Source organism: Cydia amplana, chromosome 1 (genome assembly GCF_948474715.1).
Source record: "Cydia amplana chromosome 1, ilCydAmpl1.1, whole genome shotgun sequence".
Classification (NCBI taxonomy): Eukaryota; Metazoa; Arthropoda; class Insecta; order Lepidoptera; family Tortricidae; genus Cydia; species Cydia amplana.
The window spans coordinates 23,067,148-23,094,849 of NC_086069.1; the positions used below are offsets into that span (position 1 = coordinate 23,067,148).

At 39.7% G+C, this 27,702-nt stretch overlaps 1 protein-coding gene across 1 annotated transcript; it reads right to left on the reverse strand.

The window, feature by feature from the left end:
• Window positions 1-1,584: 1,584 nt before the first annotated feature.
• On the reverse strand, window positions 1,585-26,849 carry LOC134651391 (probable glutamate receptor). Its single transcript, XM_063506491.1, has 9 exons — window positions 26,252-26,849; window positions 25,252-25,453; window positions 24,821-24,991; window positions 23,724-23,941; window positions 22,973-23,184; window positions 18,977-19,128; window positions 15,813-15,932; window positions 10,103-10,269; window positions 1,585-1,698 (listed from the first exon to the last, which is right to left on the reverse strand). Exons 1-9 carry the CDS (start codon window positions 26,748-26,750, stop codon window positions 1,604-1,606), a joined length of 1,836 nt encoding a protein of 611 aa, XP_063362561.1. The 5' UTR covers window positions 26,751-26,849; the 3' UTR covers window positions 1,585-1,603.
• Window positions 26,850-27,702: the final 853 nt, after the last annotated feature.

A 27,702-nucleotide genomic window follows, 5' to 3' on the forward strand; every position in this document is an offset into this window, starting at 1 on the left:
TTCACACGTCTACCTATTGTAGAGCAATGGACGGTAGACGAATAAAATTAAAATTACGCAGTACCTACTAGTTTCTGCCCGCGACTTCGCCTGCGTGAAAAAAACTATCCTAAGTCCTTTCCCACGCCTCAAACTAACCCCATGCCAAATTTCATCTAAATCGGTTCAGTTGAAATACTTTCGCATTTATAATAGGTATTATCATTATAGGTATTAGTAGGGACATATAGTTACTTAGTTTCAGTTTCAGTTTCAGTTTATTTATTCAAGAACAATTTACATCGTGTTTGAATATTCAATATATATACAGTTATGATTAGCCTCACTGACAATCCAACCTCTAGACTGAGCTTAGGCCAATTCCTTCATGAAACCGATGCTGCCAAAAATACGGGGGTGCGGGGGGATGAGGTGAGCGAATCCCGTGCCGTGATTGGTCCGTTCAAAGACACGGACCAATCACGGCACGGGATTGACTCGAAGATGGAGTAACGCTACCGTATGTGTGGCAGAGGGGGTAGCGCGACTATGCTATGTCTAGAGGTTGGATTGTCTGTGATTAGCCTAGTGGACAAAACAAAAAAGCATGCAAAACATACATGATTATTCAATAAATAAATTCTATTATGACATTAAGCGTTTCAACAAACAACCACAGCAAATTCATCATAAAGTAAGAAAATAAATAAATAATAATCAATTATATACTTAAGTTTATGTCAGCAACAATAAATAATAAGTGTTACATTAAAAATCACTAATGTCATAACAGCATTTTTCTAACAAATATACTTTTTTCTACTCCAGCACTTAAATGTGTCAATTAAATGACTGACAGTGATATCTAAAGCAATGTCATTTGAATGCTTTGTCTATAGGCTCATAAGATGACTGCTAGCAGTCATCTTATGAGTATAATACAACTGCTTTATTTTTTTTAAAGATACAAGTTCCGATCATCTTGATTGAAAGAGGTATGTTTTCATTTACAATAATAACTCTTTTTTTTTTAAATAATAACTCAATTTTTTTTAAATAATAACTCTTTTTTTTTAATAATAACTCTTTTTTTTTAATAATAACTCTTTTTTTTTTTTTTGCTGCAGTTGTCATAGAAAAAGTAATGTATGCAACAGCTCATAATTGGTTCTTAAAATTCTCGGGTCTTTTTTTACAAAACTCGACTACGTCTCGTTTTGTAACTTCGACCCTTGAATTTTAAGAACCCTTATTATACCACTGTTGCATAAACTACTATTAACTTATCTCTAAAAGTTGCGGCGCATTTTAAAACTTTAAAATCTGTAGGCATCTTGTTAAACAATCTGACCGCTTGAACTCTGGCGCTGTGTTCTACAACCTCCAGTCTCGGAGCTAATTTTGGAGTCAAATTCTTAGTCCTAGAGGCTTCCCGCAACACCATTTCGGATTCCGTTTCATAACGATTGCGATGCTTGATTACTTGCTTGCATAACGTTACAATACACAGGCTATTCCTACTAGTCAACCAATGTCCTAATTTATTGACTTCAATTATGAACAACTAACATAATATATTTTCATACAGCGTACAATTCCTACATATATTTTCTAAACCACCAAACTAATCAAATCTGATCCGATTTAGTACTAGCCCGAAGCTGCGAGCCGTAAGCTTTTGGAACTGTTTGCGAAATTTCCAAAAGTATTCACCCATACCTGAAAAAGTTTTTCAATATATTGGCAACTATAATGACATTCAAAATAGAAAGTGTAGGTATTTATGTAATTTTAATCAATTTAATGCATGTGCCTATTAGTGTATAGTGTGGTTACTATATCTATAGATATTTATCTGTTAAGTCTGTTCCCATTCTATACAAGGGTCTTAAGTCTTAACTTGTCAACCAACAAATACGGAAAGCCATTTGTTAAAATGAAAACATAAAATGAAACTCCAGACAAGTTACTTAAGTTACTGAGCACTTGACAGAACAGTGCAATAACGGAATTCCTTTCAGATTAGATCTGTAAACGTAAACAAAATTGACTAAGTACACTGAGAAATATAAATAAAAAAATAAAATAAATAAAAAATAATTAAAAAATTGAAAATAAACAAAAATAAAACCAAAATAAAATAACTTAATATAATATCTTTTTTAAAAAAAGGGAACCGCGTTCAAAAACCCAAACCCACTGAAAAGTACAAAATAATTTTTATATGGCACCCCTTTACGTGTCCAGTCCCTATCCCACGGCGTAAAGCAATTTTTTGCCAAAAAGTAATTAATACCTAATAATAAGAAAATTAATAATCATCCGGGTAATTACTTAGTTTTTGAAGTCGGTGCCAAACCAAAATTTTTGAGAACCGATATTTTAGACAACGAAGAACGCTGTACTTACTTGCATTATAAAGACATACTTAGTTTACTCATTAATTTAGTTCTTGTAGGTACTACGTACTCGTATTGTTTTTCTGATTGGTAATAATGACTGTTTTTGTTGGTTTAGCACCGCCTTCAAAAACTAAGTAATTACCCGGATGATTATTAATTTTCTTATTATTACGTATTAATTACTTTTTGGCAAAAAATTGCTTTACGCCGTGGGATAGGGACTGGACACGTAAAGGGGTGCCATATAAAAATTATTTTGTACTTTTCAGTGGGTTTGGGTTTTTGAAGGCGGTTCCCTTTTTTTAAAAAAGATATTATATTAAGTTATTTTATTTTGGTTTTATTTTTGTTTATTTTCAATTTTTTAATTATTTTTTATTTATTTTATTTTATTTTTTACTTTTTAGTGATAGGTTTTGGGCTAAAATACTAGTTTGTTAGGCTCTCCATTTAGTCTACTAATGTTGGTGATGGCCTAACTCGATGATAATCGCGACACAACATAATATGACGTTTTGGTGCTAAACGATTTGTATGTATATTGCTCCCACTTCCACTCCCATTCCCAGTCCCAGTCCGAGTCCGACTCCCACTCCCACTATTTTATCTAAATCGGTTTTAGCAACATAAAGTTGGTAGGTATACCGATAGCATGGCTAATAGCTACCGGGTCCAATTGGTTTTTCAAACCATCCATGAACTGTACACTAAAACCTTCTCCAGAATGTAACAAACACTTTTCTGAAAACCGCATCAAAATCGGTTCAGCCAAACGCGAGATAATCACGAAGAAACATACACACATACATACGTACATACATACGGGTCAAACTGAGAACGTCCTTTTTTTAAAGGCAGTTAGAAAAAAGTTCATCGACCCACCTAGTGGAACTCCGCAACATAGGCACACGACGACAAGTCGGTTAACCAAAACAAAGTGTGCCTATGTTGCACCAAACCTAAGTTCCACTAGGTACAGCAAGGGTTCAGCATCAGCTCTATCTTGGGTACTGCTCTCCCAAGTGCTCATCAAGATGTGACAGATTACCAAAATAGCGTGGGCCTATGTTGCACCAAACCTGAGTTCCACTAGGTACAGCAAGGGTTCAGCATCAGCTCTATCTTGGGTACTGCTCTCCCAAGTGCTCATCAAGATGTGACGGATGACCAAAATAGCGTGGGCCTATGTTGCACCAAACCTGAGTTCCACTAGGTACAGCCAGGGTTCAGCATCAGCTCTATCTTGGGTACTGCTCTCCCAAGTGCTGATCATGATGTGATGGATGACTAAAATAGCGTGGGCCTATGTTGCACCAAACCTGAGTTCCACTAGGTACAGCCAGGGTTCAGCATCAGCTCTATCTTGGGTACTGCTCTCCCAAGTGCTCATCAAGATGTGACGGATGACCAAAATAGCGTGGGCCTATGTTGCACCAAACTTGAGTTCCACTAGGTACAGCCAGGGTGAACCCTGCCAGCCAGGGTGGTTTGGTGCATCAGCTCTATCTTGGGTACTGCTCTCCCAAGTGCTCATCAAGATGTGACAGATGGCCAAAATAGCGTTGGCCTATGTTGCACCAAACCTGAGTTCCACTAGGTACAGCCAGGGTTCAGCATCAGCTCTATCTTGGGTACTGCTCTCCCAAGTGCTCATCAAGGCGTGTCGGATGACCAAAACAGCGTGAGCCTATGTTGCACCAAACCTGAGTTCCACTAGCTACAGCCAGGGTTCAGCATCGGCTCAGATTTATGTATACTAAAAACCTTCTCCAGAATGTAAGAAACACTTTTCTGAAAACCGCATCAAAATCGGTTCAGCCAAACGCGAGATAATCGCGAACAAATATACATACATACATACATACATACATACATACATACATACGGGTCAAACTGAGAACCTGCTTTTTTTTTTTTTTTGAAGGCGGTTAATAAAATAGCTATTTTTTCCCACTAATAATTACCACCACTAAGGTGAGTTGGTGGTAACTACGAACATTTTTTTTCCTCTGTTGTTACTACTGTAAGAAAAAAAAGTCTCTTGTAAGACTTGGTTATAACTAGAGGGAATAACAGAATTTAAACTTAACGTTACGTTCGTTGGCTTACACAGTAAGGCTCACTTGCACTATCCCACTAACCCGATGTTAAGCGGTGGAGCCGTTAACCCAGTGTCAAATTGTACTGGTAACCAAAACCATGGTAACTCCAGGTTTAACCGGTTAACCCCGGGTTAGTAGAATGATGCAAGAGGCCTAAAAGTACTACCTATTTAATTTGTCGGAGGCCACGTGTATGATATGCTATTTCATAAAATACGTTTCATACACATGGCGGAGTCACTTCGTCGTGCGGCATTCCCGGAATCAGTGGAAAGGATATTTTGATATTTAAGCCGCAATAGGGATGTTGACATGAATCGCGAATATATAATATGTTATGTTTTTACCATAGCAGGGAATATTAGAACGCGGAAAATCATATTTTGCAAGTGTAAATAGGCGTAATAAATTAATTAAAAATAATCAAAAGTATTTTAAATAATGCCCAGTATCACGTGACTGCAAACGCCAATCAGAGCGCGTGACGTAATCACAGTGGAATCACCAAAGACAAGTTATAAAACCTGCCTAAGTGTCTACAGATTATCGTACCGAAACGCGATCTTGGTGCGGTGCGGCGCACGAATCGATAGTGTGTAAGGTGGTGCGTTAAGGACGCAGCTATAAGTTAGAGCGAGAAAGAAGGTCGCTGTCCGATGCGGTAGTGTGTTAAGGCTTTAAAAAAAATTGACAGTTGCCATATAAAGAATTTAAAAAAATTACTGACAGCAGTTTGTTTAAAACGCCGTTACGTCATCAAGGTCACGTGACAGTTTGGAGCGTTTAGGCGCGAAATTTAAACACGAAACTTATTATACATGTTTTTTTTATTCAAAATTAATGAATATATTTTTTTAATATTTTTTTCTGTAATTATTACGTGTCTATCTACAAAATGAAACCAGTGTTGAAGTATAACGCTGGCCATTTTTAGAATCTAGTTTAAATTTTAATATGTCTAGGCCTGTGTTTGTTTTACTTGTCACTCGGCAACAATTTTCTCATTGTAAACATTATGTCACATGTAATTTTATAATAATATACATTAAATATTTCACTTCTATCCAACTGTGTTTACCATCGACTCCGCATACTACTAATAGGTTATGTGCTACATGTGAAGTGTAAAATATTTTGTGAAAATATTATTATATAACTCGAAATATGGATGAGTATACTAATTCGAAAGTTACTTTGGAAAAGCTGAAAGGTACCATTAACTATCGCGATTGGGCATTCCAGATAGAGAATATACTCGTATTCGAGGATCTATGGCAATGCATTACGGGAAAACAAGAAACCGCAGGTGAGAACGACGCTACCAAATTAGCTCGTAAAGAGGAGAGGGCTCGAGCGAGGCTTTGTTTGAGCGTGGAAAAATCGTGCTATCCTCACATCACGCAGGCGAAAACTGCTAAAGATGTGTGGAATGCCTTGAAGAAGGCATACGATGACACCGGGTTGCACAGGAGATTGTCGTGTCTGCGAACTTTATGCTCCATTAAGTTGGAACAGTTCGATAACATGGAGATTTATGTCAACGAGATCTTGTCACTTGCTGAACAACTGAGTAGCATGAAGAAACCTCTTGATGATGAATTTCTGGCTGCTATTATGCTTCAAGGGTTACCTCAAGACTATGAGCCAATGATAATGGCTCTGGAGCATTCTAGTATAGATATAACTACAGATATGGTAAAAACAAAACTTCTTCAAGATAAGAGATGGAAAGGGAGCGTCGCTGGTGGTAGCAATAGCGATGGCTGCTTATTTACAAGGAATCGTAGTAATGAAAAAGCTAGCTCCCGAGGCCAGAAGAAAAATGCCTCAAGTACATCAAAACACGCTAGTACCTCGTCAAGTACGAACAAGTTGTGGTGTTGGAAGTGTCGTTCTAAAGGACATACCAAGAAGGATTGTCCTCAATCGGACCGTAATGGAGCGATGACGACTTCTATGGTGCTGTCTGCACTTAACACGGACAGTTCGTGGATTATTGATTCTGGAGCGACAGATAATATGTCAGGACGCCAAGAATGGTTTCAAGCTCTTGATGAGTCGTCGACTAAGGAGGTGTGTGTTGCTAACGGTAAGAAGTTAGAAGTGAATGGGAAAGGTGACGTACATTTTACGGTTAACTCTCGTGGACAAACGATAGATACAACTTTGAAAGATGTAATGCTTGTACCTGACCTTACTGTTAATTTAATATCTGTGTCTACTCTTGCTGAAAAGGGATTTAAATTTATTTTTGATAATAATGGATGTGACATACTTAAAGCTGGTAAAGTAGTTTTACATGCTAGGAAAATTGGGAGAGTTTACAGGCTTAATTCTGTGGGTAAAGTCAATCTGACAACGTCATCTACGTCTAAGGATATGATGTTATGGCATCAACGTTTAGCTCATATAAATTTTGACAGCTTGGCATCACTTAGGAAGGTTGCTAATGACATTGACTTTCAGGTTACTACTCAGAAGAAAGTTTGTGATGTGTGTCTTAAGGGTAAGCAATCCCGCGCTCCCTTTGTGACCGATCATAACAAACAGGTGGCCGAGGCGCGGCTGGCGCTCATTCACAGTGACGTCATGGGGCCGATGCCGACTACTTCTCTCGGAGGCAAGCGCTACGTCCTCACGTTCCTAGACGACTACTCCAGGAAGGTGTTCGCCTATCCCATTGCAAAGAAGAGTGAAGTGTGTAAGTACACTAAAGATTTTATTAGACTGGTAGAGAATCAGTGTAGTGCTAAAGTCAAGGTACTGAGAACAGATAATGGCTCTGAGTACGTAAATGCTGAGTTGACGGACTTCTTTAAGAAGAAAGGCATTGTACATCAGCTGACGGTACCCTATTCTAGTCAGCAGAATGGATCCGCGGAGCGCCTGAATCGTTCTTTACTTGACAAGGTCAGATGTCTACTGTATAACGCAAATCTCGATGACAAGATGTGGGCAGAGGCTGTAAACACAGCGGCGTTTCTGATCAACAGATCGCCAAGCTCGAGACTTTCTGGTAGGTTACCTGAAGAGGTATGGAGTGGTAAGAAAGTGAGCCTTAAAAATCTGCGTGTCTTTGGTTGCGAGGCATTTGCTCATGTAGATGACTGTAAACGTAAAAAGTTAGACCCCAAAAGTAGAAGGCTAATCTTTTTAGGTTACTATGATAACGTGAAAGGATATCGTTTGTTCAATCCTGATGATAATAAGATCGTTGTGTCACGTGATGTGGTGTTCAACGAATCTGTGTTTCCAGGGAGACATTCTAAAATAGGGCCAAAACGTGTGTTTGAACCTATTTATCTTACAGGAGGTGATAATGAGAGGGAGATGCTGGAGACTACGTCGGTTGAGGCGGAGCCAGAGTACCCGTTGGCTGAGTCGTCAGATCATCCACTTGAGGCGGAGCCAGAGTACCTATTGGCTGAGTCATCAGATCATCCTCTTGAGGCGGAGCCAGATAAAGTTCCTGCCGAATCACCACATCATCCTGTTGAGTTGGAGTGTGAACGCGAGGCTAGTGAAGATTCGGTAAGATTGCCTGAATTGGCTCCAGAGTCTACTGGTCAACGATATAACCTACGCCCACGTATGCCTAAGACAACTTGTAACATAACTAACGTGTGTAATGTGACAGAGCCCATAGAGCCGCGTACTGTCAAAGAAGCTTTGAGTTGTGAAGATAAAGAGTTATGGCAGAAGGCCATGAAAGAGGAAATCGATTCTTTTGTCTTACACGGAGCTTGGGAACTTACTGATAAACCGGTTGACAAGAACGTCGTTAAAAATAAATGGATTTTTACCCTTAAACGAGACTCAGATGGGAATATTACACGTTATAAGGCAAGGTTGGTAGCTAAAGGCTTTACTCAAAAATATGGTGAAGATTTCCAAGAAACTTTTTCGCCGGTCGTTCGTCACTGTTCTATAAGATTGTTGTTATCTCTGGCTGTGGAAATGAATCTTAAGATTGATCATTTAGACGTGCAGACAGCATTCCTGAATGGAGATTTGCAGGAGGAGATCTTTATGCAACAACCGGAAGGTTTCATATGTCCTGGCAATGAGAACAAAGTATATAGATTACGAAAGGCTGTTTATGGGTTGAAGCAAGCATCGCGATCCTGGTACCAAAAGGTAAAACATGTCTTACTTTCTTTGGGATACAGACAGTGTAAACAAGAGGACTGCATCTTCACTAAGAGATCAGGTGAGTCGATTGTTTTTATCGCTCTGTATGTTGACGATTTTTTCGTGTTTTATAATGACAAACGTCTGGCTGAGACGTTAAAAAGTTCTTTGTCAAAGTTTTTTAAACTCAAAGACTTAGGCCCGGTACGAAACATGTTAGGTATAAAGGTAGAACGTGATGCAACTTCCATCAAACTAAGTCAGGAAAAGCGGATTGACAATATGTTAGATCGTTTTGGCATGACAGACTGTAAGCCTGTAAAGTCTCCCATGATAACTAATGTTAGTTCTGTCGTTGAGAGTTCTAATAATGCTACGAATAACATTGTAACGAAGTTTCCGTATCAAGAGTTGATTGGTAGTCTTATGTATTTATGCGTAACTACGCGACCTGACATTTCGTTTGCCGTGTCATTTTTAAGTAAATTTAACAGTTGTTATACGGAATTCCATTGGAATCAAGCCAAGCGTATACTGCGATATCTTAAAGGCACTAAGCAAAAGGCTTTGATATTTAAGAAGTCGAATGTAGATCCCGTTCTTGAGGGTTATTCTGATGCAGATTGGGCGGCTGATCCTGATCGAAAGTCGTACACGGGGTATGTGTTTAAATACGCCGGTAATTCGGTATCTTGGGGTAGCTACAAACAGTCGTGCATATCGCTTTCGTCGACCGAGGCGGAGTATTGCAGCTTGAGCGAAGCGAGTAGAGAAGCGGTGTTCCTACAAGCTTTAATTAAGGAATTGTTAATGACGACTAGTTGTAAAATAGTAATGTATTGTGATAATCAATCTGCTATACAGCTTGCTACCAATCACACTCATCACAGACGGAGCAAGCATATAGAAATAAGATTTCATTACGTTAGAGATATGATAGATAGGTTTAACGTTGAAATTGTATACATCCCTACGGGTGAAATGTTAGCAGATGTGTTCACTAAGCCCCTGGGCTGTGTCAAGCACGAGGTGTTCACTCGTCAGCTTGGTGTGGCATGAAGCCATGATGATGCCCACGTTATGGGGGGGTGTTGAAGTATAACGCTGGCCATTTTTAGAATCTAGTTTAAATTTTAATATGTCTAGGCCTGTGTTTGTTTTACTTGTCACTCGGCAACAATTTTCTCATTGTAAACATTATGTCACATGTAATTTTATAATAATATACATTAAATATTTCACTTCTATCCAACTGTGTTTACCATCGACTCCGCATACTACTAATAACCAGTTCCAAAAAATTGTCAACTTCCCTATTTGATGAAAATAATTAGCGCGTTATAGTGCGTTCATCGGCGCTGTTGGTGGGGCGTGCAGTGTGGTATCATATCAAGCTTCCAAGAGATCTGAGCAACGTGCACTGAGGCCGCTTGCATTTGTTTAAAGATGGGCGCCGCGCCACACTGACCACTGAATTTGCGCACTTACCTAATAAAAGGGCAGTGACGAGTCCAATGACGAGGAGGATGAGCGCGGAACGCACATCGGCGGCGCGCGCGGAAGCGAACCCGGGTGGTGGCGCACAGCGCGGCATGCCCGGCACCAGCGCCGCCTGCAACCGCGCCATTGCTCCGCCGCTCCGCAACAACAGCAAACTAAATTATCATCATCATGCAATTGTATACAATTAAATAGTTACATAATGTAATTATTTTTGAAAAGATGTGTCCCGCCAAGTTTGTTGCCGGTCCCATATTGGGATACCCTCCTCCAATTGAGGGGGGATTTAAATCTTCTCGGAGCAGAGGTGTAGGGTTGGAGCCGGTCTACCTAGCTTTATTTGACGTTCATAAGCGCATTGTAATTATGCCTACTTGAATAAACTATCTTTTATCTTATCTTATCTTATCTTTATCATATATATCATTCAAGAGTTTCTACTACGAAGTAGCTTCGCCTTCGTATACGAGTATAGTCGTGTGGTCGTGTAGTCGTCGTTCGTGTACTTACGTAGTAGGTTTCTACTCGTAGTCAGTACTACTTGCTTAGGTCTTTTTTGGGATAGGTACACAAAAGTTGTCTCTTTTATACCCGAAAGTTAGGATACTGGATACTAGAGCCTTATTTATGATTGTGAATTAAGAAGGTACATCGACTAAAACCAGCCCATATGTAATTTTTGGGATCGAATTTTTATTACCAATGTTTTTAATTTTCTAGAACATTGAAGGCCACTTTTGGAAATTGGCATATATTATTGTCGGCTAGAATCACAAACCTCTTATCTCCCCTGAAATTAGTTATTAAAGAGGTTTGCAGCTTTACTCATCGCTAGCTAAAGGAACTCCCTAATATCCTTGAAATGGCGATAAGAGGTTTACGAGTTAAGCCGACGCGACGCAATGACTTTTCAGAAAGACAGTCATATTTACCTTAACATACTCGTATCATGATTAATAGATGTTGGATGTTTGCTCTTTCCTTCATGTCTCCTTTATCGATCGACAGTTCGACACTCAATAGGTATCCCCAAAAACGTTATGGAAGAGGCGGTCTTAGTATGACATTGATTGAGAGATCAGTACAACGAAGCCATTAACGGGTCGCTTAGTGGATACTTATACGGCAGGAGAATTCCAAAAGGTTTTTCGATACTGTTGTCTCTTAACTTTGATTTCTCATAGTTGTTAATAAATACTTCTTTGCTAACAAAATAGGTGATGAAACCCTAAAGGTAAAGATACTAAAGATACCCACCGTCACACGTCATAAATTTTATAAATTATATAAAGTCCGTCAACCAAATCTTGTCAGTAGTAAAAGGCGGCAAATTTGAAAAATCGCGGGTTAGCAACACTGTGTTCGAATGATTCCAAAATGCGTGTCATCTGTGTTTTATCTGTGGAATGTGGATTGATGAATGACAGCCGTCACCTTATTTGTTTTCATTTGGTTTTCATTCTGAATCGTTTCTGTTTCAAGAGATATTTCTGCTGTCACCATTAAATACCAATACATTAAATAAGAATAAGCAAAGCTAAGGGGCCTGCAATGTACAATCATGCTCGTTGATGGTAAACATTACTAAAAATTGAGGTTATGACAAGTACATACTAGAAGAACTCTTTCGAACTTTTAAGATTATGTTCAGTTTTTTTGTTTTAGGGTTAAAAGGCATAAATAAAATTAAAACGTATGCCTAACTCTATCCAAACAAGACCATAAATTGTGTCCTGGAAACCGTCCATAGGCCCACATGTCTAATATTTTCAGCAATCAGTTGTGACTATTTACAAAGATGCAATAGAATACTACAGAGTATTATGCTTGGTTGTAAGTGACCCGGTAACATTGGTAACTTCATTATATTTTTTCAATTAATGACCTGAATTATAGTGTAAGCTAAAGTGACCCTTATCTTATTTACCTTTAAATTAAATAAACACCCAAGTATCAGTTGTTTTATTTTTAATATGTAATACTATTGTACAATATATACCAATCAAAAAAAAATTACACAGGTATGTCATATTCATCCAGAAGAGTACACTAATTTTCATTAACAAGTGGCATATTATATTGTAAATAACAAATATATGCACTATCTAATTATCTGCATTTTGATATGATTTTATTTTAGTAAACTTTAGAAGACATAGATAGGGAACAAAGAGAATATAAGCACTACGATAGGGAGTTGTTTTTTGATATCTTCAAATTTGTTCATCATTTTGATTAACATTGTTTTAACATCGCTTTTAAATTGTCCGTCCATGTTTCAAATTTTTTCAATAAACCGCGAGTGACAATTTGAATTGACGTACGCAGGGCGCGCTCAGCGGAAAAAAAATATTTTGGTTCGATGTACATTGCTGCTTTTCTTAGCGCAATACTGCTCTTTGAGTGTTGCCCTACTTTAGTTTGCTTTACATTGCTACTGACAAGATTTGGTTGACGGACTATATAAGTTCCTAAAGTCTATTTTTTTATTCGGTAGACTGAAATGACAGTTAATAGTATGAAATGACATTTCATGTTCATACTATTAACTGTCATTTCAGTCTACCGAATAAAAAAATAGACTTTAGTAAACATACAGCCTATCAAAACCAGATCAAAACAACATAAGTTTCGTCAATCAACATAAGTTACTAACTAGGTTGCATTAGCACGAGTAGCACGTGCTAGGTTGGTGAGCAGTTGAGCATTAAAATTAAATTAAATTAGCACTGCTAATGAAATCTAGTAGAAGTCGTATTACGTTGATTACTAGATAGAATAGATAGATATGTATTAGGAAGAAACAGCTAAAGTTCGCGCAGCAAGTCCGAGAATTCGTAAAGAAGCCTCCACTGGCTCCACTCCGTAAGTACGTGGTTAGTACACAGTAGGTACCTACACCTACACACAGTGCCGTAACTTTCCTAAAAGCAGACCTCTACTCGTAGTGAACGATCAAGTTCTTGGTAACACTTAGAAAGACGAAGTTTTGTCAATCTGCTAGTATAGCGTATCACAAACTCGCATGGCTGAGTTCGCACGTCGTTGACAGAGCACGTAATAGCCACAGACCATAGACTGAAATTGTTAGGACTGCAATGAAAACGCGCTGGATTAATCAATAATAGGTACTGGTTTATTTAGAAGGTTTCAAAGCTCATATATTTGCATTCAAGTCATGACAGAGCTGAAGAGTAATTTATTGTAGAAGAGATGTAAAGTATAACAAAAATCTTGCCCGAGTTTGACGGCTGAACTAGATGGCGCAAAACGGCACCAGGCGCCACTTGTCAAAACAAGAAGTAAATTAAGTAACTGAATGATCCAACGCCAAATTTTGACAACCAAAACTGCAGCATAAATTAATATATATATATATATATATATATATATGTCGGAGCGAGATACCAGAAATTATTAAAATTACAAAATTACAGTTCATAGTTAGACGCCTGTATAAAATCGATTAGCAATGTTTGGCGTATTGTTGAACTAAAATGACAGGTAGAAGGCTTTGGAACGTCAAGATGTGTACCTATCTTGAGTGAACGTAGGCACGGGCAGGCATTTTTGTCGTTATGTTGGTAGACTGGTCAGGCAGGTTTACCAACTTGAATTGGAGGCGGGAGCGGTTGGCTCCGCGGCTGGGACTGGCTTCTTTCTTCTTGATCGGACCGCGCTAGAGATCGGACGTTAGCCAAGCTCGTGCCTAATTCGCTACGTTCCTGAAGGCTTATACCTGAAGGATTATTCTGAAAGTTTATAGATTCTCACGTTCTTTAACCGTTTATCTAAGTGTTTTATTCCAAGTGTTATTTTGATTTCTTATGTGCCATTAGAAGCTTACTTTTGTAAAATAAAGATTTGAACGATTTCAAGTGATCTTTTTATTTTAAATAAAATCATTTTAGAATAGTGATTGGTCGTTTTGATAATTTAGTACTGAAATATAGTAGGCACTAGTATGGTTAACAAGTCTGAATGTTTATTTCATGCGTAGGTAGCATACCTACTATTTTGGCTGTGAAGTAATACATCTAGGTACTACCCCCACGCGCCTACCGCCATCGGGACCATCCGTCGCCGACATATATATACTATTATACATATACCTACACATATACGGAGGTGTACAGTGATATACCTATTTACTTGTTTACACTCCCGGTTCAAAATGTAGTAGCTATCTAGTAGATAGCTATTCAATTTGACTTTACGAGCAATTATTTCTTCCAAAAGTATTTAGATCTATAGCTATCGAATGGTGTGCTACACGTTGATTTTACTTATTTATTTATTTTACTCTTAGTTACAACAGTTAGTATGGCAGTTTGTTTATAGTTTGTAGCTTTCTAATAGACCCCGAAGGCTAATCCTATTGTCTATTGTTCAGTAAAACCGCACGTGCTACTTACCTGCAAAAAAGGGTCCTAATTATTCTATTTGGCACATGAGCGCGGGCTAGTCCAACGCTCAAAAAACCAGTGTAGGTGCGCTCTCCGATAACGCGCCTTTGTTACGCATCTCGATGACACATTTTAGAGGTTCTGTAGCGTTCGACTCGCCGGCACTCAGTAACCGAAGTACCGATTTTTTATGCAGGTGGTTGTGGCACGTGGCACGAGCGGTTTTTCTTAACAATAGACAATAGGATTAGCCTTCGGGGTCTATTAGAAACCTACAAACTATACATAGTTAGCAAGTTCTATTGAATGACATTTTAGATAACCGGATAATCGGACAAATAACCAAGCTGACGTCACTGACGGACATTACGAAACTATAAGAGAACCCTAAAAAACAAGCGAAGGACAAGCATTTGCTGCACTTAGCGTGGTCTAATTCAAAATATGATCCGTGTGAATGATGAACCATATAGGTAGACAATAAAGTTCTGGTGATTAATAAATTCAGATAATTTCACAGTTCAAACCACAGAACATTATTAAAGATGTTAGAACGGCTATCGCGCCCAGTTAGTATCGGAACCGGTGTCGCCGCTCGTTCCTCTCCACATTTCCACATTTCTCGCGCAAAAACGCGCGGCGCAACGGTAGTAAAAACTTGTGTGCCTGGTGAATGGATACGCCTCCTTTAGACAGATTTGATGTCTAGCTTCTTAATCTGAACGTTATTGTGGCGCAAAAGGCATGTTTACGTTTTTCGGTCAGCGCGGGCGAGTACTAGCATGCGAGCGTTTGCTCATAACCGGCGGCGACACGTACCCTGCTCGCATCGCCATTCTACTTGTTCTGTGGTTCAAACTCACAGTTCTGTGCTAAAATCAGCTAAAATATTCAGATACCAAGTAAGAGTAAACTTTCCTTTCTTAAGCAGCAAGCAAGCTTGTATATACTTTTCACGTAAAACCTTGTATGAGGTACGAAACTCTTGAAACGCGAGTCCGACTCGCACTTGACCGGTCTTTTTAGGATCCCGTATTGACTTTATGTGTCGATCCATCGCAACGGTACCGGCAGCTCGCGCACTCGCGAACCTGCCGCTAAGAAGGTGCCCCCATACGGATCGGCCACGACATTGAGCGACTTGCGATAGCGGCAGCGATAACCATAGGTTGGAGCGAGACACAGCGATCGGACCTTTCGTTCCCACCTATGGTTGTCGCTGCCGCCCACGCCAGTCGCGTACAATCTAAGTTACTCTCTCATATTACAACATTTACAACGACATGCTTTACCTGACGAGCGTAGGGCGCGCGTAGGGCGAGCGACGAGGCAGAGGGAACGCAAGATGGGCCCGCGTCGACGGCACCGCTAGCTCACGCAGCGCGCAGCGCCCTCGGGCCTGGCTCAACGACCTGCGAGCGTATTTATTCCACGTGATAACGTGATAGCGTGTCCGTCACTTTCTATCCCGCGGTGTTAAAAAGTGACGGACACCGTTTTATCTATCACGCTGTCACGTAGACAAGAACGACCATCATATATTATCCGTACTGTACACAACATCAAATTCCTAAATCAGCGGTTAATATAAAGCAATTGATGTCAAATGCATCTAATTCAGGCCTCACTGGCCTCAGTTATTCGTTTAATAGATTTAGCATCAGCTATCAGATTTATTAGATTAAGGAGCTGCTACCCGGAATTTGACACATGCGGCAGCAATGCAGTCGGCAGTAATATCGCGCTGCAATACTGCAGCAGTAATGCTGGTGCAGTATTTAGCAGTACAATGGTTGTGTCTAAATCCGAACGGCACTTTTTCTCGCGAGCCAATACCTGATAATAACTAAAATACTAGCTCATCCAGTAAAAGTACTTCCAGCTTCTTTGTTTTGTGTCTATATCGGTCAGCGTAGATTTATCCATCCGTTAGAGAGACGATAACGAAATTTCGGGTTTCGGTTTTAGCGGTAGACAGAGTGAGCCAGACGTTGATATGAGACAACTTTGCTGATTAATCAGATTTTTTATGACATATGTGTGAGACAAAGTACCTACCAGAATTCAGAATTTAATTTCGGGTTCATACTGTGTAACTGTAACGGCATCCTAAGTTTGTAAATTAAATGGCTGCAATCTTACCTTCAGCGATGCTTTAACAACCAATGCAGGATTTAATATCGATGACGATAAAATGTTTATATTCCATTTTATGTCCGCGATATGTTGGCAGATTCGTATATAGGTATTCGGGTTATGTTATGACCTAGTAATAATTTACGATATTAGGTACTTAATAATATTTCAAAAGTACTTATTTACAAGTTTGTATCATATAATTATGATAGTAATATATCTAACATAAAATGCGAGGTACGTAGGTATTAGGTAAAATCATTGATATAGTATAAAGAACTGGATACTCAATCAGCCGCCAAAAATGGCCCCACAAAAGTGATGTCAAAACAGATCATGCATTACTTTTTCGTTTAGTCTTGTTTGAAACGCTCAAATGTGAAGTTGTCAACAATTACGAAATGTGCCGTTAAAATATGTAAAAATAACAATGATAAAACAAGGATGGAATGTATTTCTTTCGGTTAGTTCTTTGGATAGCATTACATAATTTATGTAATCTGGTGGTAATTTTATGGTTTTGAATAAATTAATTTGTTAGTACCAAAGAAGGGATGTCAAGGAACAAAACTCTAATGAGTCGATGTGAGGTCAATATTTTTTTATATTTTTATATGGAATTCATAAGAAATAATATTATGTTTAAATTCAAGATTTCCAAGAAAACCTATGCGACGTGCAAAGTGGACTGCTATTTAATTATAGCAAGAGATAGGGGTGATGCAGTTTTAAACAAGGCAAAACGGCACTTGTGTGTTCGGCCCATTTCTCTGTTTCCGACATATACACCACCAATAAGGGCTTATATCGACTAACTGTAAATGCTAAACCTGTCGGAACACAGTGACAACCACAGGATTTTTTTTATAAAGTATAGGTAGACTTTATAAAAAAAATCCAATCAGTATCTAAATGTCCCCGTGCACCCGTGCTATGAGTAAATATAGATCTTAAATACACAGTTATTTAATAAGTAGAATTTATTTCAAGGAAATTAGTATTTAAAGACGTATACTTACGAATTAAAAATTTAATTTGTTTGAATTTGAACCACGAATTAATTTTATTTGAGCTCCCGATTAAATTAAATTTGTTTTATTTATTACTTCAATTGGTTTTCCTGTACAGTAATACATATTAAAGTGTACCAAAGTGACTCCATTCGTTCATTATTCTCGTTTGACGTTGTTTGACGTAAATACGTTACGTTTAGTGCCATCGGACTAAATTTTTTAACAGTGTTGGTACTTATGTTTGCAAATTTGACACTTAATGCTTACGACATTAAGCTCTTTTCTGTACGAAACATTTATCTTGGCTCAAAATTTACGTAAGCGTTTTTATCATCAATGCAAATGGTGCGAAACGTCATTGGGATCCACATTTCTTGACGTTTTTGTTCTGCTTTGTGTGTCTATTTCTTTTATATTAAGTCAGTGGGTAAAATAAGTGAATATTGAATAGGGCTTTTTGGTTTTCTATTTGCTTGTAGGTATATATTTTTCATTTATGAGAAAAACCACCAAAAAAAGGACCTTGAAGGTTAATATTTCTTTGTTCGAAATTTAAAGCGTCAGTGAATATTCTATTTGAACATTCAGGCACGATCGTTGTATCTGAAGTTATCTGATAAATATTGTTAGTTAGGTACCTATACCTAACATTATTATAACTATGGCAACGTGGTGAGCTTGTGTGGTTAGGGTGAGAACTTGAGAAGGTACCTATGATGCGAGGACACGACACGACCCAGAGGGCCTACTGCGAACCACGTTCGACGTGTTGCCTCCCTGTCACACTTACGTACGAATTCACAGGTCCGACAGAGAGGCAACACGTCGAACGTGATTCGCGGTAGGGAGTTCGAAACGGCATTCCGGTAAACGCAAATATTTATTTATTTAATTTTTATTGCACATAAGAAAACACACTGTACAAAAGGCGAACTTAATGCCATAAGGCATTCTCTACCAGTCAACCTTTATTTAAACGTGAAACAATACAAATATGTATTTGGTACGAAAATATTTAGTAAGTACAACACGATAGCATACCTACCTTTAGTTTGTGGTTGAGATATCTGTTTTTCATTCAATATTGTTTTCAAGCTTCTTACGAATGGGCGGCACGTATAGTTGTCAATTTTGTTTGTGAATAAAAAGATCCAGCATTTGCCGAACGTGCCAAGTGGAAAGATTTAAGTAGGGAGGATATGAGAGTTCTGGACCAGTGTAGGTATTTATCTCCCCCTGAGGGGTGGGGGGAGGGATCCTCTCTACTGGTTTACTATCACGTAAGGAGTTTGTGTGCCAATACAAACTTGAGTGTGGACCGCGCGGCGCGCTGCCCGGCGAAGAACGCGTAGTCGAGCCGCGCGGCGCGCGCGAGTCCCTCCTCTGCCGAAGACACCAGGTTCTCAGCGTCCGAATACCCCCGGATGTAAAACGCATTCAATTGGGAGTCTTTGGTCGACTGGAACAATAAAATGTCATCATTCACTTGCCCTTATGCCGATCATCGAAGTTCCGTAAAATGAGCCTACATTGCTACAAAATTCGAAAAATTAAAATTCTAAGATTAAGTATGTATTTTATATTGTGGTAGGTAGGTTATGTTGATATACCTACTATATAGAAAGAAAGAAAGAAAGAAAATACATTTATTTAACGCCACAACATATTACATAATTGAAATTAAAACATACAGGCATAAAAAAAACATTGGACGCTAAAATAGGACCCCCACTCAGCATAATGCCGCGGCAATCCGTGGCGCTGGTTTTCAGTGGGGACCTGACTTAAAACTATGAGACGACACATACGCCAACGACACTCAAAAATATGACTGATGTAAAGCCGGACCAGTAATATATGATCATTGTCAAGAGGGCGCTGTTATTCTCATGTATAGGGTGACAGTTCAGTAATAGTATGAAAAAATTAGTTCCAGTGATATTCCGCAAAATGGTGTGTGATCATATACCTATTCCTGGTCAGGCTTTAACACTAATGAGGTTGTGATATAGTTTTCATGTACATAATATAAAAACTGCTGGAGCACAATCAACAAGTGAGGAGCAGAATAGGCACATTTTACGGTATGAATTTTCCTTCAAGCATTCCGTTGCCCGTTATCCAGCATATTGCCTTTGACACATTTTATCCTGCCATTCCATTCTTTCGCCAAACATTTTTAAAAGGCAGAAACAAGTAATTGGATTTAGTAGCACAACCCCCGAACTCTCTCGACACTGCAAACCCAAAAGGTCAAGCATACCATTGAAAAAGTATAAGAATATATATATTTGGATACATATAAGTTTGAACTGATATCCAGTGATCAATAAGTTCGCATATTGAATAATAGACTGCTCGGGGAAAAACGGTCCCTCCCGTTTTTTATGTCAAACCTAATCAGTTCAGTATCACAAGTGTTTCTTAAAAGGGTTCCGTTTTTAGGGTTCCGTAGCCAAATGGCAAAAAACGGAACCCTTATAGATTCGTCATGTCTGTCTGTCTGTCTGTCTGTCTGTCCGTCTGTCCGTGTATGTCACAGTCACTTTTCTCCGAAACTATAAGAACTATACTGTTGAAACTTGGTAAGTAGATGTATTCTGTGAACCGCATTAAGATTTTCACACAAAAATAGAAAAAAAACAATAAATTTTTGGGGTTCCCTATATGGGGTTCCCTTATGCTAGAATGTGATCTATGCTTAATAACACCTAGATTAGTAAATTTACCTAGTATTCATAATCAACGTGTGGTGTGGGGGGAGAGAGGGGCGGATCAGGTAGCTCGCTACAGTGACGAATGTAGTAATGGATTAAAATGTATTGACTTTCCATCAGAGTTTAGACTTTGCGTAGATAAGTACTGCAATGAAACTAGCCATAGAACAATAATTAATCAATTATACAAGAATATTGTGTCAGTGTTATGCGCGGCGGCTATTGCCAGTTGTAAAAGTAGGAAACGAAAGTCTAAAAATCGGGTGGTGGGATGGAATCGACATGTCAAGGGCGCTCATGGGGCAGCGAGACTGAAGTTTCAAGAGTGGATTATTAACGGTAGACCCTCACATGGAAATTTATTTAACGAGATGTGTGAAACGCGTAAAATCTTCAAATCTCGCCTTAAATGGTGTCAAGATCACGAAACTCAAATTAAAATGGATTACATAGCGTCGCAACACTCCAAAAAAGATTTCCGAGCTTTTTGGAAGGCTACCAATAACACAAAGCTTCGGCCTGGCTGTCCTGTAAGCGTTGGAGGCAAAAGCGATTTAAAAGACATCGCTAACAACTTTAGGGAACAGTTCGTTGTAAAATCGCCTCTTGGACCATCGCAGGAGATGAACAGTGCTGAGGCCATCACGGAACCGGTTGGACCTCGTTATACGGCTAAGGAAGTAGCTAAAGCTATTCGCTCGATTTCCCGAGGCAAGTCCCCGGGGCATGATGGCCTCAGCATTGAGCATCTTCAATATGCGGGTCCTCATATCTCAAGGACGCTAGCGATGTTTTATACGTTGTGCGTTAGACACTGCTACCTACCTGAGGACTTAATGAAGACTATTGTAGTGCCGGTCGTTAAAAATAAAACTGGTGACTTATCCGACTCCACTAACTATAGACCTATTTCCCTTGCGACCATTGTAGCAAAGGTATTTGACAGTTTGCTTAACGCACAGTTAAATAAGTACGTGCACCTTAACCATAATCAGTTTGGATTTAGACCTGGGCTATCCACTGAGAGTGCGATACTGTGCCTTAAGTATACTGTCAAATATTACGTGGATAGGAAAACGCCAGTCTATGCTGCCTTCCTAGACCTTTCTAGGGCTTTTGACCTGGTCTCCTACGATGTCTTATGGAAGAAGCTGGAAGCTATTGAACTACCCTCTGAGACAGTTCGCATACTTAAGTACTGGTATGGGGGCCAGGTCAATAGCGTTAGATGGGCTGGTACACTGTCGGACCCGTACAGGTTGGAGTGTGGAGTGAGGCAGGGCGGATTGACCTCGCCCACACTCTTCAATCTGTACGTAAATGGATTACTCGAGGCGCTGGGTAAGATGCATGTCGGCTGTTATATAGACGCAGTGTGCGTAAACAATATAAGCTATGCAGACGACATGGTTTTGCTCAGCGCATCGGCTTGTGGCTTACGACAATTGTTACATGTATGTGAGAAATATGCCTTTGAACATGGACTTAAATACAATGTAACTAAAAGTAATTTTATGGTATTTGAGCCCGGCAAAAATAGGGTTAATGAGGTTCCTCCCATATATCTAAATGATATTCCACTAGAGAGAGTGGGAAGCTTCAAATATTTGGGTCATATTGTTGCGTCTGACTTAAAGGACAATCTGGATGTAGAACGAGAACGGAGGGCTCTGTCGGTTAGGGCAAATATGATTTCCCGTAGGTTTGCGCGATGTACGAGGGAGGTAAAACTTACCTTATTTAAAACGTACTGTACCTCCCTGTATACGTGCAGCCTATGGAGGTTCTATACGCAGCGGTCCTACGGGGCCCTCCGGATCCAATACAATAACGCGTTCCGGGTATTGATGGGGCTGCCTCGTTTCTGCAGCGCATCAGGGATGTTCGCAGAAGCGCGCGTGGACTGCTTTTATGCGACTATGCGCAAACGATGCACATCCCTGGTGCGCCGGGTGCGGGCCAGCCCCAACCCTATCCTGTGTGTGATAGCGGACAGACTTGACTGCCCGTATATGAGACACTGCTGCGAAATGCATGTTTCCAGCAGTGTATATATATTGTAAATATTTTAATAGTTAATTAGGTACTAACATTAGGAACGTAAGTCTACTAACAAATCTGTATGAGTCCATAGTTGCTCGAAATAAATATTTTTCATTTCATTTCATATACTTAGAACTGAAACTCAAATTTTTTTTTCATCAAACCTATACGTGTGGGGTATCTATGGATAGGTCTTCAAAAATGATATTGAGGTTTCTAATATCATTTTTTTCTAAACTGAATAGTTTGCGCGAGAGACACTTCCAAAGTGGTAAAATGTGCCCCCCCCCCCCCTGTAACTTCTAAAATAACAGAATGATAAAACTAAAAAAATATATGATGTACATTACCGTGTAAACTTCCACCGAAAATTGGTTTGAACGAGATCTAGTAAGTAGTTTTTTTTAATACGTTATAAATCGCCTAAATACGGAACCCTTCATGGGCGAGTCCGACTCGCACTTGGCCGCTTTTTTTTCCTTTTGAGGTACGGAACTTTAAAATAATACCCCCCACTCGACTTAGTAATTTTGAAGTACCTACCATGAGATATGCCTGATCCGCTCCATTCTTTATATATCCGATTTTGAAGTTAGGCGAGTGTAAGACGGCGGCCACGGTGTCGACGCTGGCGACGCGCACGGACAGCACGGACGTGATGAACGCCGCGTACGCGTTGTACGTCACCACGGCGAACAGGAGGCAGACGATGAGGAGCACGCTGGCCGCCGGCGCGGGCGGGGTCCATGAGCCACCTGAAATGGAGATATTGTATGTACCTATATGTATGTATGAATGACTAGTGCAAAATGCACTATGTATAATTGAGGTTAACGCCATCTAGCGTTAGCGTTAATTACTTGAAACCCCTAAACACATCACTGTTAGTACTCGAGTTATATTAATACCAGTTAGAGCGAAACTCACTAGATGGCATTTAAATCAATAAAGAAAAACTCAATGACATTCCATGTAAGGTGTATTCGGGTATTTCCGAATGACGAATAGTGGCGCATAATTCCCAAAGCTGACTCTTACTACAACGGAATATGAGTGATTTTACAATGATTTTCGGGATTACCAGATTTCCGGAATTACCCGAATAAACTTAACAGTTTTTCATGTAATGTCATTGAGTTTTTCTTTATTGATTTAAATATATGCCATCTAAATGAGTGGCCATCTAAATCTTACGGTCAAGTGATCGTCTTACGCTGTCAAAAAAAGACTCAGCTCTAATGGCTAAACTGTACATCGATTTGCGGTTTTTTTATGCGTATATAAGAGATAGCACCTTGTTGACAAAGAATCCCCGTAGTCCACACAAAGGCCTCAGTATACTCCATAGGCCGAGAGTCGTTCGGGTTGGGGGTCGCTCTGCTAATAAGTACGACGACGATCGAAGCCGCCACCGCCACCGCCAGCACACAGGCTAAGAGGCGCGCACTGAACGGAGCCAAGAAGATGTCCCGCACCGTTGATGTTTCCTGATGCCGGATGTAAATGTTGCACCTGCCGATACACAAGTTCACGCAAAATTGCCGAATTTAAGAGTTGTTGCCCTTGCACCCAAAGCTCACTCGTCAGGATGGCGCGACGAATAAAGAGGCAAAAGTTTATTCTCATTGGCATTTCTGTCTCTTACTTCAGGAAATGGGACCATCTCCAGATGTATCATATTGTGCGCTCCGGTATGGTATCCGCCACGTCGCCTTACTTTGAGATTAAATTGTCTTAAAAGGCCTCTGCGCTGTGAGATTCGGCCCCACGCACGCCTCCCAAAAGTCCGAGACAACATAATCCCGAGATGTGGAAAGGACAAACAAATAATAATAATAATTCTTGAGATAAAGCCCGCTTATCGATAGACAAAGTTTGTTCCTAACTTTATCAACTGTTCCTTACGATTCCACGTACCTAATACCTTGTACACCTTCACTAGTTTGTGGTATATCTTCATAGGGCTTCTGCGTTAGTTTCTTCGATACCGTAAAATCAGGTAACTTTAGTCCACAACTTACAAGTATTTTTCAAATGATGTTGAATATATAATATAGAAAGAGCATTAGTGTATCTAATCTCCAAAATAAATGTAACGGGTACAAATCATAAAGGCTCTTTAAGAATCATCTTTAAAAACTGGACTATAGTTATACGTCCTTAAGTAGGTATAGTTACCTGAGTTTACGGTAAGCGTCGATAAATATCTTTCAGTACATTAAAGGCACGAATAATAATTGGAGGGAGGTTGTACCTGCTAACATTTTGAGGAAGATTAAAAAGCAAAGTGATTGATATGATTGTAAAATCGACCGTGATCCTCGAGCGAGCCTATACGATGCGCCAATGTAACTAATTTCTATATTCCTACCTTTTGGTTATAAAACTCACATGGTTTCGGCAATAGGGAAGATAAAGTCCATATCTTGGTAGCGTGGCGCGTGGACCGTGACCGGTTCTAGAGCGATGTCTACCGAGCGCTCAGTCAGCGCGCCGAGGAGGCCCGTCCACGCGCCTTCGTAGCTTCGGAACCCTAGCTTGCCGTAATATCTCGTTGAACACCTGCGGAAAATAACATGCGACTATATACTGATAGGTAGATGGATAAATAATAAGGCGCAAAAACATATTAGTTCTGACACCACCGTATTACAGTCCTTGCTAGACTTAATTTGCACCACATCACTCAAAAAAGCGTTGGCCGCCGCCGGGGTGAAAGATTCTTGAGTGGCACCTTTCCCCCGTATCTGGTTAAATTTGCTAGGAACTGTTGAATTAGGGCAGGTACTTACTCGGGGAGACTCATAATGATAAAATCTTACGAAGCGTTTATCCTGAATATAAGGAAATGCAGAACATCATCAAGCAATGCTGGCGCCGAGGGTCCGTCGTCATCGCCAGCCGCCGCGCCGTCGCCGCTCGAGTTGCACCGACCAACAACTAACTCTTCGCCTTGAAAGTTACGCGCCTCCACGGGGTATGGAGACTCCACACGGGACATCGAGTGGTCACGATCCCAGTCGCCTGAACAAAATAAGTTAATAAGTGTGTACTTAATACTAACTCAGGACATAAGTTTTAAATCCAATAAGAACTTGAACGAAAACTTGTTCATACATTGTTCTATCTGATAACACTCACTCACAACCAAAAAAGCGAGACATGCTGAATAAATACTGTAAAATTAATTAAAAAATCGGACGTTTCATGCCGGACCAATGCCGGCCACCGGAACGGTCTACCGTAAGTAGGGTTTGCACGACGGACCCGAAATGTATGGCAAGATCCGCGGATCCGGATCCAGATCCGGATAATTTCATACATTCTGGATCCGGATTGGAAACCCTAACCGTAAGTTATTCTTAAATCACTCAATTTGCGTTAGAAATAAATGGTAACAGAAAGTTTCTAGAAGATCCGGAAAACATGTCGGGCCATACACAATGTCCCTTCAGAATCTTGCACAGAGCATGCCATAGGTGTTCCATGGCCATGTTCTTGAGCGTTTTATCTCTATTCTATAAACTTTCAGTGTTATCCACCTGTGTACAAAACAAAATAGCATTAGCTACCTTTGTTCCGATTTCGGCCTTTACCCGATCATGAATGACCGTTCTCTTTCTTCCTGATTTCTGTATCAAAGTTAATCTTATTTCTTTGGAAGCCTAATACACAGATTGCAGAAACAACAAAGTACCTACCTTACTACCTAACTTTGAAGACTGACAGACGGGGTATTGGTATTTGAGAAGGAAAACTTTTATAAGCTTTCGTGCTCAACTGATTCACAGCAAAAGGTATTCGATAAAATATCTTACCCACCTAAATAGAAAGCGTACAGAGTTGAATTGGTCCGCACTTTGAAGTACTGGATCAAGTGTATTCCTTCAATCCCACGATGAACATTGTTCGCTCTGATCCACTTGTTAAATTCTTTAGTGACAAAGAATTTACTTATGTTCACCATATCAAATGTCCGAGAGAAATTGTAATTTAAAACTCCTGATTGGAACAGCGGGTAAACGCTCCCCTGTTTCTTGTAAGTTTGGTTTCGGGTCAAATTTCTGAACCTTTCCGATGTTCGATAATAATTTCTCTCATACTCCGTCTTGTTGCAGTTTTGATCATAGCGATGTCGGCAATTGTTGTAGTAATATTGCTTTCTCGGTAAAAAGTTACGTCTCCGATTAGTAGGTTTAGTTGCCGACTTGTATAGGAAATTGCCATCACAAATTTGTAGCGATCGCAATCTAGGCCTATAATTCGCATTTGGAAAGGAAGCTACGATAGTCTGGTCGAATCGTATAGAAGTCGCATTCATTATTCCGTTGATGTGGTGGATGTCCTCGGTGGATCTGCTAACTACAAGCCAATCGAAGGACGCCGTGTTCAAGTCCTTTGAGTGGAGCTGTAATAACAACGATAACGCTAATAAAAGCTTTGATCACTAAAGCTACCAGGAATGATGCGAATGAAGGATAAAATACCTACCTAGTGCATAGAATAAAACATATTACCTACGTTGACAAAGGATTCGAATGTTTTTTGTTGATTTTTCAAGCAGATTTAATAAAGGCAGACAATAGGTACCTACCAATTTTTTCCTCGATTTACATCCGCTTCGCTTTAGCGTTTCGGATATAAATTGGATCTCTGAGTCTGAATCTAAAGTTTTAATAAAATGTATTATTTACCCATACCTATATACCCACTCAATAATAGTAGATAGGTACATTACGATACAAGTGTGAAAAGTAGTAAAATCGCGTAGTTTCTAGGTACAAGTTGTATTTTATTGGCTCGCTAGAAGACTTGACCGAAAAATAATGTATACTCGTATTTTACAAATGCTGTGCTTAGCTAAAACTAGTTACTTACAGGTATTTTTTCAATGTAAAGGGTGCATCTGTGGTATGGTATAAGGATGAGAAAAGCTAATTAATTGAAGAAAAACAGAAATCGAGATACAGTGTCATACTGCAAGGGAGGAAAAACAGATTACGCTTGCATAGAGACTCGCCATACCTGTGTTATAAGTTTAGCCAGTGCCGCGCTGGCATTTCGCTCCATCCGTGGTGCCAGGATGATAATCCCCACACCGATTCGTACGTGAACGCGGTCAACCACATCTGCCGCCGCTGCGATTCCGTTCACGCTCAAACATTTCATTAGACGCACTGTAGCCCACTGGCAATCTGTATAAACACAAAGACATTACATATACCTACTATTACACCCATTTTTAATCTTGATACAAAAATTTAAACTATTTA

What these genes read in the sequence shown, in the direction of transcription:
- LOC134651391 (XM_063506491.1), bottom strand. Translation starts at nt 26,750, where the DNA reads ATGAATGCGACTTCTATACGATTCGACCAGACTATCGTAGCTTCCTTT. An exon ending in GCCGCGCGGTCCACACTCAA is followed by an intron (nt 15,933 to 18,976) that starts GTTTGTATTGGC and finishes ATACGCTCGCAG; the next exon opens with GTCGTTGAGCCAGGCCCGAG. An exon ending in CGTCACTGCCCTTTTATTAG is followed by an intron (nt 1,699 to 10,102) that starts GTAAGTGCGCAA and finishes AAACTTTTTCAG; the next exon opens with GTATGGGTGAATACTTTTGG.